Source organism: Rhinolophus ferrumequinum, chromosome 21, assembly GCF_004115265.2.
Source record: "Rhinolophus ferrumequinum isolate MPI-CBG mRhiFer1 chromosome 21, mRhiFer1_v1.p, whole genome shotgun sequence".
Lineage (NCBI taxonomy): Eukaryota > Metazoa > Chordata > Mammalia > Chiroptera > Rhinolophidae > Rhinolophus > Rhinolophus ferrumequinum.
The window spans coordinates 23,313,975-23,328,058 of record NC_046304.1 but is presented as its reverse complement, the minus strand read 5'-3'; the positions used below and the strand labels follow the sequence as shown (position 1 = coordinate 23,328,058).

Sequence of the window (14,084 nt, the reverse complement as noted above, 5' to 3'; positions counted from 1 at the left end):
TATTTAAGTAGCATTTCACAAAATGTTAAGCATAATAAAAAAATGTTGCTATTATTTAAATTAATAACAAGCAAAGGTAGGCTCCTCAAATCTGAAAGTTAAAAAAAGTATAAAACCTGTAAATCTGCTGGTAAATATTCACATACCTATGTTACCAAATAAAACATATTTTAGGGTATCGTAAGTATGGGTAGGTTTTGACACTTTTTCCTTTAACATTTTGTCCTTGAAAAGGTCATACATTAAAATGGTTAAAAAGTAAAATAGAAGTAAAAATAAGCAATGAGATTTCCTTTATAGGTAGGTTTTTATTTAATCTCAGGTATAAAGCAAAGGTCCAAATTTTTCCTTTTAATATTTAAATCGCGTACAATCATTTATAGCTAAAAAATAATTTTACAAATAACACCTAAGTATCAAATGACAGTGCTGACAATTTCCACATTCTTCCTAACACAAAACTGATACTCCATCAAAACTTTTCTGAAAAAAATGTTTAAAGCTAGGAGTATGCTGCTGAATCTGTTTAATACCCAAAGTGTTATTTCCAGGGCCCAACACAAGTCAGTACTTTTATTGTTTCCTTACCCTCCTGATGATTCCGTGTTTTGCTGTCCCTGGTTATTGTAAGATTGTTGGCCATAGGAGCTCTGCTTTTGATTCTCATAACCACCATAGGATTGTGAATAACCTAAAGATTGGATGGATATATCATTTAGTAAAGGTTCTGATTTTTCACTTGTAAAGTAGCAAATTTAACAAACCAGTCCAACCTGATTGGCTTTGTCCATAGCTGGAGTAGCTGCCATAGTTCTGTCCATATGAGGAATCAGTAGTTTGCCCATAGCCAGAATAGCTCTGAAATTTAGGTAAATACAAGTTTCACCACCCACTTAAAATAAAAATAACTATTTATGAAGAACACAATTTATATTTTAACCTACTTGTGGTGCTTGTCCATAACCTTGATTGCCTTGATTTCCATAGGAAGAATAACTGTAAAAGAAAAATACAGTACTTGAAAGAAATGTGCTAGAATTTAAAAGCTTAAAGAACCGTATCTTTATTTTTAACTTTCAACTAAAATACAAGCTTCTTTTCTGAGAAACTGTCAATCTGCTTATCTCTTTGAATCTAAACTGAAAGGTAATGACTAACGACTGTTAAAGACATACATGAAGTCATTCCAGACCTCTTGGATGCCAAACAAACACCAAAAGTTTTGCTTTGACAATCTCCTACAAATGAACAAAACTTCGCCAGAAATAGAGAACCCAAAGAGACTTTTATGCTTGGGAGGTAGGGGTGGGGGATTACTACACAAAGCAGCAAGACCCATAACAAGTATCTAAAGCAGAAAAATGATCTTTTTAAGTTAGCACTTTAATCAATTTAGCTATGTTTTGACAGATTAATTTTTTCCTATCATTTGCCTTAAATCTGCTTTTAACTTCCTAGAACAGGCACAGGGTGGCACTTAAAGTCCAATTTTTGTGCCTCAGTAATTAGAGGTATGTTTATCTTCAGAGTACTATCATAGAATGAAATTATTTTCTATCCCCAGCGTCGTAGCCCAGCCTACTATATGGTTTGACTGAATAAATGCACCTTCTTCAGATTTGAATTTTCTTTAATTTTAGAGCATGTAAGCTCTAACAAGTCAGAAACACTTTCTGAAAATATGCCAAAGAAATATACATTTGCAAAAAAATTTTTTTATCATTTTAGGGCTATCAAGTACTAACAGAATTTAACTTGATAAAATCTATTTCACTGAAGAAACATTTGCTAGTTGCCTACTATGGTTAGTACTATGAGGTCAGCACTATTCTATGAGAATAAAAATGTCAAATCATTTTCATGAACCCTAAAACTTGGTAACAGAAGATACCTGAGATGCTATTCTGAATATCTCACACAGAGCTGCAAAACATTTATAGTTTAAGTTGAAGGCTGTATTTCCGGTAAGCCAGAGAACTCTACTGCATATAAACATTCACATAAAAACAGACTTTTCTTTTTATTGTGAACATGGTAAGGAGTTTTTTAAAAAATGCTAAACATTTCTATTATAGTGCTTCTAGAAAATGTTACCAAAAAAACCATATTAGCATATTACATACAAAAAAATGAAATGCTTTTTCCCAGAACCTGTTATAGTTGAATTTCTTACATCCTTTTAATAATCGTCTTTTAAGAAAACTTCCCAAAGAAAACAATCTTTATAATACCTACGAGATTTGTTTTAATCTCTAGGGGGCATCTATATTTACTGATTCAAACAGTGTTTTAAGAAAGGAAGACATGTTTTACAGCACCTATTTACATAGGCTGACTATTTCCCCTTGACAAGCTAATATTAAACTCTCTTAAGACGTTCAGATACCAAATCTCAGAGGGAAGCCTGACTAAATTCAACTTTTTTCCCCAGTTCTACTTTTTCATGGTATTAAAATGTATGTGTACTTTACCTTTGCTGCTCACCCCCAGACTGACCGTAACTTCCAGAATCTAAAACACATAAAAAGAATTTTAAATCTGATTTAAAATTATGCTTCCCTCGAAGGCTGACTTTAAATCTTACAGATGAAATGTAATTTTAAAATGTCATAAAAAGGAACTACAGAAAGAAAAACTAGAAGTTAAAAATACTGTGCAAGGAGAAATCTGTATAAATAGTATTTGCTGTTTACAGTAACTACATCTTTGAAAACTACTCTACAACCATGTCCTGATGGTCAGGAGAATCAAGTGAACAAATGTGAAATGATCAGTGAAAAACACACCCTTTTAACAAAAACTCAAAAGCTCAAGCTATATTATCTTTATATACAAAAAGATACGTTAATCCTAATCAGGACCAAAAAGGGGGAAGACACAACGACAAGATAAATTCCCCAGGATTCCATTTATTTGCATATCATCCCCAACCCAACACCTACACCATTCCCTTGTACTGGATTGCTTTGGCTGTCAGCAGCAACAAAGATCTTGTGAAGATGGTGGTAAAGGCAGCTGTAAGTTGTTTAAGCCCAACTTTTCCAAGCTTTCAAGGTCTTCGCCAATTGATATGCTAACTCAGCAATATCTACTTTTAGCTTCCTTTCTGGCAATAAAAACTACCAAAGAAGGCATGAATTGAGTAACATGTCAAAACAGAAAAAAAATTGAACTACGAGCTTTCCTCGACAGTTCAAAACATCTGTTTTGTCAAAAATTTTTGAATAGGCTCTATCCTTTAGTGTTCTACTCAGAGTCAATGAATGACCTACGTTTATTAGTGATGAAATAAGAGAAGAGTAATACTATTATGAAATGCTTTCAAATGCAAAAAGTAACTGAGTCTCAAACTGCTGACCATTAGGCCCAACCTCATCCAATATGAAACAAAACCATTTGTTGTTGGACAGTTCTGAAAACTACCAAGAATCAAATCAAATCAGTGAAGTTTTCATTCAATTCATATTAAGCTACAATATGAAAACAATGACATTGGCTGTATAAGTGGGTGACATCAAATTTGCCACTTTTCTGCAATACGGGAGATCTCCAATCAGAGTGAACAACATTATTTAAAATCCTTGATTATAAGAATTACTGAATGCAATGCTGACACAAACTACTTCTATGAATGTGAAGGACATGAGGCTACCTGAGATGAGAAAGAAAAAATTGTGCATCACTGCCATGCCCGTGACAAAATGACTGTAGATTTCCAGCTAACAACCAAATTAAAAAAAACAAATGAATCTACCTGGACCAGAGAGACTAGATGCATCTATCAAATGGGGAAGGAAATGAGCTTCAACCAAATCAGAAACTGAAAAGGATTATGGGGAGGGTTCGGTAGAATGTATGAGTAAAACGTATACCCTGGGGTTGCATGAAACTTTAAATTATATCTGGTGACATGAATGTGGATCCTCCCAGTGACAAGGGGGATCCACATTCTGTTGTGCATTCCTCAGTGTATACCCCTCAGGCAATATTACAGAAGTACACAACACATAGGTCACGTGACTGGCTCAACTCTAGTATTGAGTCCTTAACTGTAATCCAATCACTTAAGCCTTCTTGTAAATTTGATTTTTTTAGTTGGCTGACTTTACAACTGCAGAAGATACAGAAATAAGCATACTGACCAGTAAGTCTGACCCTTAGTATAAATACTTGAGGAAGTGTAGATGTTTCATATTCATCAGAGAAAATCAAGTTTATGTTATTTAGGGAATTTCAAACAACTGCTCATCATGAGTACTTGACACTTGAGCCCTGTATCTAGACCCATGAATTACTTATAAGTGCTTTATTTCCAAGTGTATAACGTTTTGATTGTCTTCTAATTATATTCCACTGCAGCAAAAAGGTATTTTATCATTCCTGATATGTTAGGATTGCTGTTTTTTGCTTTTACCCCTTGGTAAATATTTTACTTGCGTAAATGTTCCCTATGTGCTTGACAAGAACTGCGAATTTTCTAAATGTTGAATGAATTCTTCGAAGTCTATAAGATGATGCTTGTTAGTTGTTATCATTCACATTCCTATTAATGTTTGGTCTGCATGATCTATTAATTACAGAGAAGTATGTTTAAAAAGCTCCCAGATTGACAAGGTTGGTTTGGTTTGTTTTTTTTTGCTTTCTATTAATATATTATGAGGTTATAATGTTAGGCACAAAAAAACCGATTTAGATCTTCCTGGTGAATTTCCTTTAACAGTACATAAATACTATCATTCTAATGTCCACCCTTTATTCTGACTCGTAATATTCCTTTTGGTTGGTGTTTTCCCTCTATGTATTTTCAACATTTATTCTTATGTTTTAGGTATATTTCTAAACAGCACACAACTAGATCATTTTTTCCCAACGTGAAAATGTCTTTAAACTGGTGTTTTGTACTTTTACTATTGTTTCTTTTCATTTATTTCTACCTGCCTCTACTGGACTTTCTACTTACCAGGATTCCTTTTTCCTTTAAACTCCTATCCTGCCCCCCTATTGGGTTTTTACTCCTTTTCCTTAGACTGCTTTATGTGATACATTCAATTTCTGTTGTTTTAGTAAGTTACCATTCATAATTATGTTCAACTTTTAAAGTGCATTCTTGACAAGGTTCAAACGATCTTCATCCTCCACTAGAAAAACCCTAACACGCCAATCAGCCTTCACCTATTATTTTGTTCCATTTCCCATACTTTGGCTTCCCCTTTTTTCAAATCTCTAAATGTACTCATTTTAATCTTCAATGTTTCAGTCAGCATTTGCTTTTTGTTTGCTTCCTCTACATTGCTTTTTTTCATCCTACTCCTCCCTTCTGGGTTTAACTTAGTTCTTTCAGCAAAGCCCTGAAAGTGGCAATCTTAGTCTTTTTATTGGGTAAAAATGTCAAGGTCAATGGTATTTTTCCTCTAAATCCCAAGGATCATTTCACTATTTTCTGGCACCTTAAAACTTTAAGTTTCAATCTTACCATTTCCCTTTACCCTCTGGTAGGTTTGTTATTGGTATTTCAATATCGTTTCGTATCAATGTACCTAGGTAAGAACTGATTTTTATGTGTTTGAAATTGCTTCCTGACTCAAAAAAATTCACCAATTTTGGAAAATTATGAACTATTAATTCTTCCCCATTTTCTCCTCAAACTCGAATGTATGACAGAACTTCTCAGTCTATTTCCCATGTTTCTTAATCTTTCATTTTTCATCTCTTTCCTTCTGAATTGAATTCTGGGTAAATTATATCACATCTCTTCCACTTCACTAATTATTTCTCAGCTACCGTGTTTCCCCGAAAATAAGACCGGGTCTTATATTAATTTTTGCTCCAAAAGATACATTAGGGCTTATGTTCAGGGGATATCATCCTGAAAATCATGCTAGGGCTTATTTTCCAGTTAGATCTTATTTTCAGGGAAAACACAGTAGATCTATCTGCAATTCAATTTATCCACTTTTTCCATTTTCTACAAGTTACACTCGGTTCTTTTCCAATCTATATGGCTTTTTTCATAACACCTTGGTCTGAAAATTCATTCCTTTTAGGTTTTTAGTAATTTTAAACATATAATATTCACTTTCACATTTTTTATTAGGGGTTCTAATCCCATTTGTCACTCTCATTTGATGAAACTGTTTCCTAGACTTCTGCAATGTTTTACTGTGAACTCATCTTTTCCAAGGCAAGTTTTTCTGTAAGATTTCTGTGACCTAGACTGTGAAATTTCCTCCAGAAAAGGTTTTTTCATTTGTTTCTACCAGGAAACCCAACCCAGAACCAATTTTTATGTTGATTTCTTGGCTTAAGGTTCTTGGAACCCCGTGACTAGTCTAAATGTACACCCAAATTGTATGAAGCACAAGTTCCTAGTTATGAATTCTCAGGACATTCCCCCACCCATCCCCCAACGTCACTTAGGGCCCAGGCTTCCTTGTTATCTCTTATGCTGGTACGAAAGTTTTTCTAGTTCATTCTTTCACAGAAGATAGTCCTTCAAACATCCAGGTCTTATGTAGGACCTCAGTTCCCATTACTCTAATAGTCAAGGCTTCATCTCCTGTCCTTAAGGTTTAGTTACTTGAATAAAATCAAAGTTTCTAAATGATGAAACCTATACCCTCCTCCCTAGGGCAACCAAGTTAGCACTGTGCCTACCATACTAACTTCTGCTTGATTTCTGGCAGATGGGGCTTGCCCTTTCTTTTTTTTTGAGTTCTTGAATTTTTAGGTGTTTGTAAATATTGAGAATTTTCAAGTTATCTTGATCTGCCATATAGCCAAAATGAGAATTTTGAATTTGTAATTTTATATATATAATTGATATTAGATTTATACTTTTAACTTGAAAGGTGTCAGATAATTCACATCTGTAAATAGTATTTGAATGTCTGAGAGTCTGACAATATTTACAATTTTGATTTATTGATTACGTAAATGCTTATATGTTCTTAGGTTTTAGGAGCCTGCTCTGCCAGGCATCTGGAGCGGTTGAGTCAACTTGATAAATTAAACTTACAGGTATAGTTTGGAATGTTTAAAGGACTTAACTAAACTTAATGCCATTAGTTGTTTAGGGGGAGTTGACTATTAATTAATTTAAACGTTCATCAAGAACCAGTCAAAAGCATTACTCCTACTTTTATACAAAGTCAAAATATTATTTTTATATACATTACAAAATGTATGAATATGTAACATTAAATAGAATTTAAAGATTCTAGCTTTAATTTAGTAACAAGCAATTATTAAAATCGTTCTTTTCACACATGAAAGGCAATCTTGATATTTTAAAAAAAACCTCAAATTACAAAGTGACAACATCTAGGGTCTTGGGTAATTTGAAGATTGGTATTAATGGGTAAACGAGCTCACATACTAATGTGACACACTGGAAATCCTGGATTTTACCCAGTAAACCTCTAAAATTTAATTTCCCATAAGTTACCTCGTCCTATAAAATTAAGCCATTATTTTATACCAACAATACAATTATGTTAAATATCAAGACAGGCCAAGGCCAAGTTTTTAATGAGCACTGTATCCATTGAAAGCTGGTAAATTTCACCAAGAGGATGGGAGAATCTTTTTTTTTACACCATGGATGGGTTACACACCCTCCTGAAGGTGCACTTCTATGTACTTTTGTGGAGCTTTACCAGATTTCATTTCAAAGTATGCACCTGGTAAATGATGTACCATCGTCTACTTTGCGGTAAGCAATTTCTTGTTTAAGGATTAGAAATTGAAAAAAAAATCAAAAGATAAAAGATGCCCCTCCCCCAAACATCAATATTCTGGCTTTTTAATATCAATGTTAATCTAAGGAATGTTTATCATTCTCCTGTCAAACCATTCTTGCTAATTTGGTCTCTTCTTAGCCTACTGCTTTCTTTTGGTACATTTCCACCCTTCTGCAAGACTGTAGTACCGGGAGGGGGGAGGAGGTTTTGTTTTAAATAAGGTTTTTTAAAGTTCTCCCTTAAAAAAATGAGACTATCAGCAGTCATTTTCATCCCAACCACATGGCTTTAAGGAAATGTTCTGTTTTTCCACCTGAAAAGTGTTATCTAACTCTCCTGGTTTCTAGCAAGTGGATAGCTGGGTCTTTGCAGCCTGTGATGCACCCAACAACAGAGGACTTTGCATGGTCAGCTAGGGCTGCTATTATCAGAACACCCATGTTTCATACTTTATATTCTGGGTTAGCAGGATCTAAACCGGCTCTCCTGGGATCAATGCTTCTTTTTCTCTTCCACACAACAGGGGGCCTCAATTTAAGTACTTTGTATGACACTGCCTTTCGTTGGTCTGTATGTTTTAAGGTAAATGCCGTATGTACCTACAGGAGGCTGTCGATAATAGACAGAAAAAGCTCATTTTCAAGCTCTTGTAGGATAAAAAAAAAAACTGAAGGGAGAAGAATGACAAAGAAGAGTGAAGAGGAAGCTGAAATTATAGGCAAACACCCCCCAACTGGAATTCAGGTCGTTACGACAGAGGGAATGCCGGTAAGTAGGATTTCGGAGAAGGCAACGTCCTTTCGAAAGGGCTCCCAGAGCGTTAATGCCCCCACCTGATGAATGGGTGAGTCAGAAGGCCCAGTTCCACTTCATGGGTTGGGAAACTGAGGTACGAGGCGGCGAGACTACTGGCCCGAGGCCTCGCTGAAAGATCTGAGGCGGAGTGGAGAACCAGAAGCATCGCTTCTCTCAGACTGATGCTCTAATCACGGGCTCCCCCGCCCCTGATGGCGTAGACGGCCTCCGCCCCCCGACTCACACACCCTCCCCAGAGAGCCGCTCGTCGCCTCAGGTTCCAAGGATAGGGCCAAAAGATCGGGGCACTAAGCGCTCCCGCCGTGATTTGCAGACAGAGCGCTGGGAGCGTGCGTCCCTCCAGTCCAACATGGCGGAGGCCGCGTCCGCCCCCCACCCCCACCCCCAGCCTCCCTCAGGGCCGGAGCCTTTCCCTCGGGGCCCTCCAGTGGGCGGAAAGACGGCCCAACCCCTCCAGGCCCCTTCTCGTCGCTGCCGTTGCTCGCTGAAGTAATCACCTACCCGACATGACTAACGGCCAGAGCGTGGAGCCCCCACAGCCCGCCGAGAACAAGGAATACCAGAGCCAAGCGGCGCAGCGGCCGAAGGTGTACTGAGGTCGGCGCGGCGGGCTGAGCCCGACTGCGGGGCCGCGGTAGCCAATCAGAGGACCGTGGGCGGTACCATAGCGTCACGGCAGGAGGGGTAGTTCTGTACTAGTACCGGCCTCCGAATTCTGAGGACTTCAAAATCCCTCTCTATTCTCCCCTCCGCGAACGGTACCATTATTGAGAGGGAACTGAGATGAGAAAGTACCAATGCCGCGATCAGAATGGGGGAGGAACCTGAACCTGCTCTCTGCGTCCTAATTACAATCCCATTTCTCACTTTATTGCGTCTGATAGAATTTGAGGTTAGGAAGCAAAAGAGGAGAGTACAAACAGATTATTTGATTAAAAATGGCCTTTCTTCCCCTAAAATTTCAGATGGTATGCCCTAGTTCGCTCTGCTTGGGCTGCAGACAGCTTGAGCCACCGGGGGGCGTTCGGAGTCTACGAGCTCCGCGACGCAAAGTCGTGAGGCGCTCGGGTGCCTGATCTCCTGGTTTGTTGTAACTACCTTGTCAAGTAAAAAATAAACTACAAGGTGATAATAGAACACACGTGTACATTAAAACGTAATCACACACAGACCAGACTCTAAAGATGAGGCGGGATGGGGTGTAGAGCTTCAGTTTTCAGTGCTGTACCTTACATCATCTCATTTAATTCTCAAAACAGGTTTATCCCCACGTTACAGAGAAGGCAGAATTCATCTGCTCTAGGACGCACATCTAGTAAATGGCCAACGTGGAATTCGAATCCTAGTAACCAGATAGGATTACTAGGGTTTAAACCCATCTCTGCCTGTAGGTTTAACCATTACGCTTTACTGCCTAGAGGGAGCTAGAGTTCTAGAGTGTGAGACAAAACTGACCGCTCAGACAGCATACAAGGACATTTTCCCCGAGGGCAAGGTGACATCTGAGGCAAACCTAGGTGGTGAGCAGAAGGTGACCAAGTGGAAAAATAGAGAAGAGTGCTTTGGACTAGTTGCAAAACAAGTAATTCAATGTTTAGCTGCGAGGGGAGAATGGTAGGAGATGAGGCCAGAAAATTAGCTCCGACCTTGTAAAGTACATGAGAGTCTACTTTATCTTGAAGGCAGTGGGAGCCTCTCATGGAAGGATTTCAAAAGATCAGATTTGCATTTTCAAGCCCCAGTACTAAGAATGCATAGAGATGAAAGATGCCTATAACAGGGAGACCAATTAGGTGGCCAGTACAATCATTCTGGTAAGAGATCATAGTGGCCTGGACTTAGGTTGTAGCTGTGGAGATGGAGGTAAGCGGAGAGATCCCTGAGATACTTAGGTGGTAGACTGGGCAAGACCTGGTGACCAATTTGGGTGGGAGAGGCTAGCAAAGAGAGAGCAGTCTGGGGTGAATCTTGGGTTTCCCATTTAGACAAGTGGACAGATGTTCACTGTGACGGGATAGAAAGTGGAGCAGGTTGGGATGGAGGTGGAGCAGTACATTCAGAATTAGTGCCTTCAGGTTAGGAAAAAGGGCATGAGGTCATGTCTCTTCATTATACCAGCAGTAACTGTGCTTTCAACTCTGGATGTAGAGGGTCACAGCTCTCTAGACAGGTCCAAACAAGTAAGGCTAGAGGAATAAAAATTCTTGCATGACTGAAAACAATTTAGCTGTTCAGCTTGTATATGGAGGAAGGCAACCTGGAGGAAAAGGGCATGTGCAATAGCAGGAAGAAACTGGGTTATTGAGGGGAGGAAAGACTTCTAGATTGTTCTTCGTTTTTTTTTTAAACTTGGGATTTTTTTTAAAGACGGGAACACAGAACATATCGCTCATCATTGCCTTCTTAAGTTTATACCACTATGCATCCATTCATTCGTGCATGTATTTTTCACTCAGCAGCCATCTCCTGAGGTCTCCTAGGTGTCAGGCCCTGGAAGGCTCTGGAGATAGAGAAATAGGAAGCACCACAGCCCTGCCCTCCAGGAACTGCAATCTCATAACAGGGGACAGCACAAACCTGTGATTCCAATCAACTAAATACTAAACATGCTAGAATTGGAGGATGCAAGGGGTGCTCTGAAAACACAGAGTATCTAGCCCACATGAAGGGTGGAGCCCATATTGAAGGCTTCCTGCAGGAGATGCCTCCCAAACTGAACTTTGAAGAAAGAACAGGAATTAGCCAGGAGATGAGGTGTACATCAGGAACAGCATGGGATAGAACAGGGGGATAGGGCTGCATTTGCAAAAACTAGGAGAGAGCAAAATTCTGGGACTTGCAAGTGGATTAGACTAGCTGGTCTGTGGAGATGAGGAGTGGGGAATGGTGATAAATGAAGTGAAAGAAGTAGACAGAAGCCGCAGCTTGAAGAGCCTTGTGTGTCTTGCAGAGGAGTTTAGATATTAAATTTAAAACCATGGGGAACTTCTGAGGAATCTGATCAAAGGAGTGACATTTAATTTTTTATATCCATTATCTCCTTTAATCCTCTGGATGCCCTATGAAATAGGTATTGCTTTATCCACATTTTGTAGATGAGAACACTGAAGCTCAAAGAAGATGAAATTCTTTACCAAGTTCACACAGCCAATTAAGGACAAAAGCAGAGCTCTCACCCAGGCCTTTGGACCAAGCCCAGTGTTCTTTATACAGTGTCCCTGGTCTCCCAAACTTGAAACAGGGAACTCCTGCTAGGTCTGCATTGCTCTGGGGCTTCTTTCCAATGGTCCTGCTCTGCCACAAAGGGATTCACACCTTGACTCCTGTGCCCTCCTGCCTTCTAGTCTTTTGCCTGGGGATAATTACCTGCAACAGACATCAATCAGTCATTCTTCACACTACAAGATCCTGCTCCTTCTATCTCCACTATCCTGGCATATTTAGGAAAGATAGCAGGTACATTTTACACATCAGGTTTAGCAGAATATATCTGAAGAGGTCTGGGTACTGTGCCTGTTTGCCCTTGATCCTCAAGTCCTCACTTGGGGAACTGACTGCAGGCTGCAATTCACTTTCAGAGATTCCTTCAGGCAGTAGCTTCCAACTAGAGAATCAGTCCATGCGTGTCCTGGTGGGAAATTAGATGGTAGAAGAAAAAGTGGAGTAAGGGTTATCCCTCTCTGCCAAGGGGCGGGCTCAAGCAGCAGCTGTCTTCTCCAGAGCTCCAGTTTTTATCAGGGACCCTGGCTCCTGTGTTCCAGAAACCCCTCTCCTCCCTTCAGTCCTCCAGCCTATGGCTGATGGAGGCTTCTAGCTATTGTTTTGAAAGACAAGGAGGGAGGGAAGGAGAGAAGGAAGAAGGGGGAGAGAGAGCAAGAGAAAGAAAAGGCCAAAATATAGTCACTTTTACTATTAAGCCATGTCACCAAACCAAAACTTAATAACTAACCTAAGGCAGTTTCAGCCTCTACCAGGAGTGGAATTTTAAACCAATAAGTCTGGAATTTCCTGATCCACACTAGTGAGGTAATCTGCCTGATAAGACCCCCTGCTTTTCCCTAAGGGAAGGTGTCTTTGTCTGAAATAATCCACTCTTAATTTAGTTCCACCCTCTTTCTTCCAATAAAAACCTTCCATTTTATACAATTCATTGGAGCCCTTCTAGTGATACATAAATTGCTTAATAAAGCCAATTAGATCTTCAAATTTACTCAGTTAAATTTTGTTCTTTAACAGTATTGATCATTTCTGAGTTGCTTCCATTCCCTGTTTGGCTTCCCAACCCTTCCACCACTGGTGTAAGGCCTTGTAAGGACCCTGAAGGACTGTCAATGGACTTAAAGTGAGAGGGGAAGCCACTAGAGGGAGCCATTTAGCAGAGGTCCTGCAGAAACTGACCTGTTTTACCAGGATTACTCTTGCTGCCGAGGAGAATAGAGTGTAGGCGGCAAAAGAGGAAGCAGGGAAAGGTTATTGCTCCTACTAGAATAAAAATCAGATCATAATGATCTTTTGCCTCTTTTGAAATCCTGTTGGACTCACAGTTGTACCATATAATTCAAAGCTCGCCTATCAGATTGGAGGTCAATTTGTTCTCTAGTTAGGTTGTATAATTCATTTCTGAACCCCTCAATGCTTCCTTACACAGTGCCTGAAACAGTAGGCACAAAGGAGAAGACGATGATGAAGAAGGAGAAGGAGAAGAAGAAGGAGAAGAAAAAGGAGGAGGAGGTGGAGGAGGAGAACCTTGTATTTAATAAACAAATAAATAAATGGGAGAAAAAAAACCCGGCATGACTTGTTCTGTCTTACTTTCTGTAAACTCCTCAAGCTCAAAGACCTTATCTAGGACTTTCCCATGCCTCCCAAGTGTTCTGTGAGTGTTTGTTGAAAGAATGACAGCCTGCTGTGTGCCAGGTGCCACAGGTACTACCATTTTCCCAAAAATAAGACCTAGCCGGACAACCAGCTCTAATGCATCTTTTGGAGCAAAAATTAATATAAGACCCAGTATTATATTATATTAATTATATTATATTTTATATTATATAAGACCGGGTCTTATATTATAGTAAAATAAGACCAGGTCTCATATTAATTTTTGCTCCAAAAGACGCATTAGAGCTGATTGTCCAGCTAGGTCTTATTTTCGGGGAAACATCATCACCACCCTGCCGGCAACCCACTCAGAGGCATCCCCTGGAGCACTGCTCCTCCAGCTTTCCTGGAGAGCAAGCCTCCCATGAAGATTACCCTGAGGTTCCACTTCGGGAGAGAAAGGCTCCTTGTAAATGACCAGGCTACCCCATCCTCTGGGTAGGCACTTCCTGTTTGGGGTAGAAAGGAACCAGACAATTTCCTGTTAGCAGGTCTTTTAAGCAAAGCAGCAGATGCTGAGCAGGTCCTGGCCCAACCTTTCAGGCCAGATGCCTGGCAGTTAGATAACCTTTATGTGGAAGGGAAGTGGGGCACAGTGCCAGATTAGCCAGGCTTTTATTGTGCTCTTTGTAAGTCCCCCTGGGTCTGATG

At 39.4% G+C, this 14,084-nt stretch overlaps 1 protein-coding gene across 1 annotated transcript in view; it reads right to left on the bottom strand.

Moving 5' to 3' along the window:
• The window catches only part of TAF15 (TATA-box binding protein associated factor 15), a 31,746-nt gene extending 22,554 nt beyond the window's left edge, over positions 1-9,192 (bottom strand). The window contains exons 1-5 of the mRNA XM_033090819.1: positions 9,057-9,192; positions 2,472-2,511; positions 945-996; positions 774-858; positions 589-691 (exon numbers count right to left, since the gene is read on the bottom strand). Coding sequence (XP_032946710.1) covers positions 589-691; positions 774-858; positions 945-996; positions 2,472-2,511; positions 9,057-9,063 — 287 coding nt within the window. The 5' untranslated portion in view covers positions 9,064-9,192. The remainder of the gene's footprint in view (positions 1-588; positions 692-773; positions 859-944; positions 997-2,471; positions 2,512-9,056) is intronic.
• Between the last annotated feature and the right edge of the window lie 4,892 nt (positions 9,193-14,084).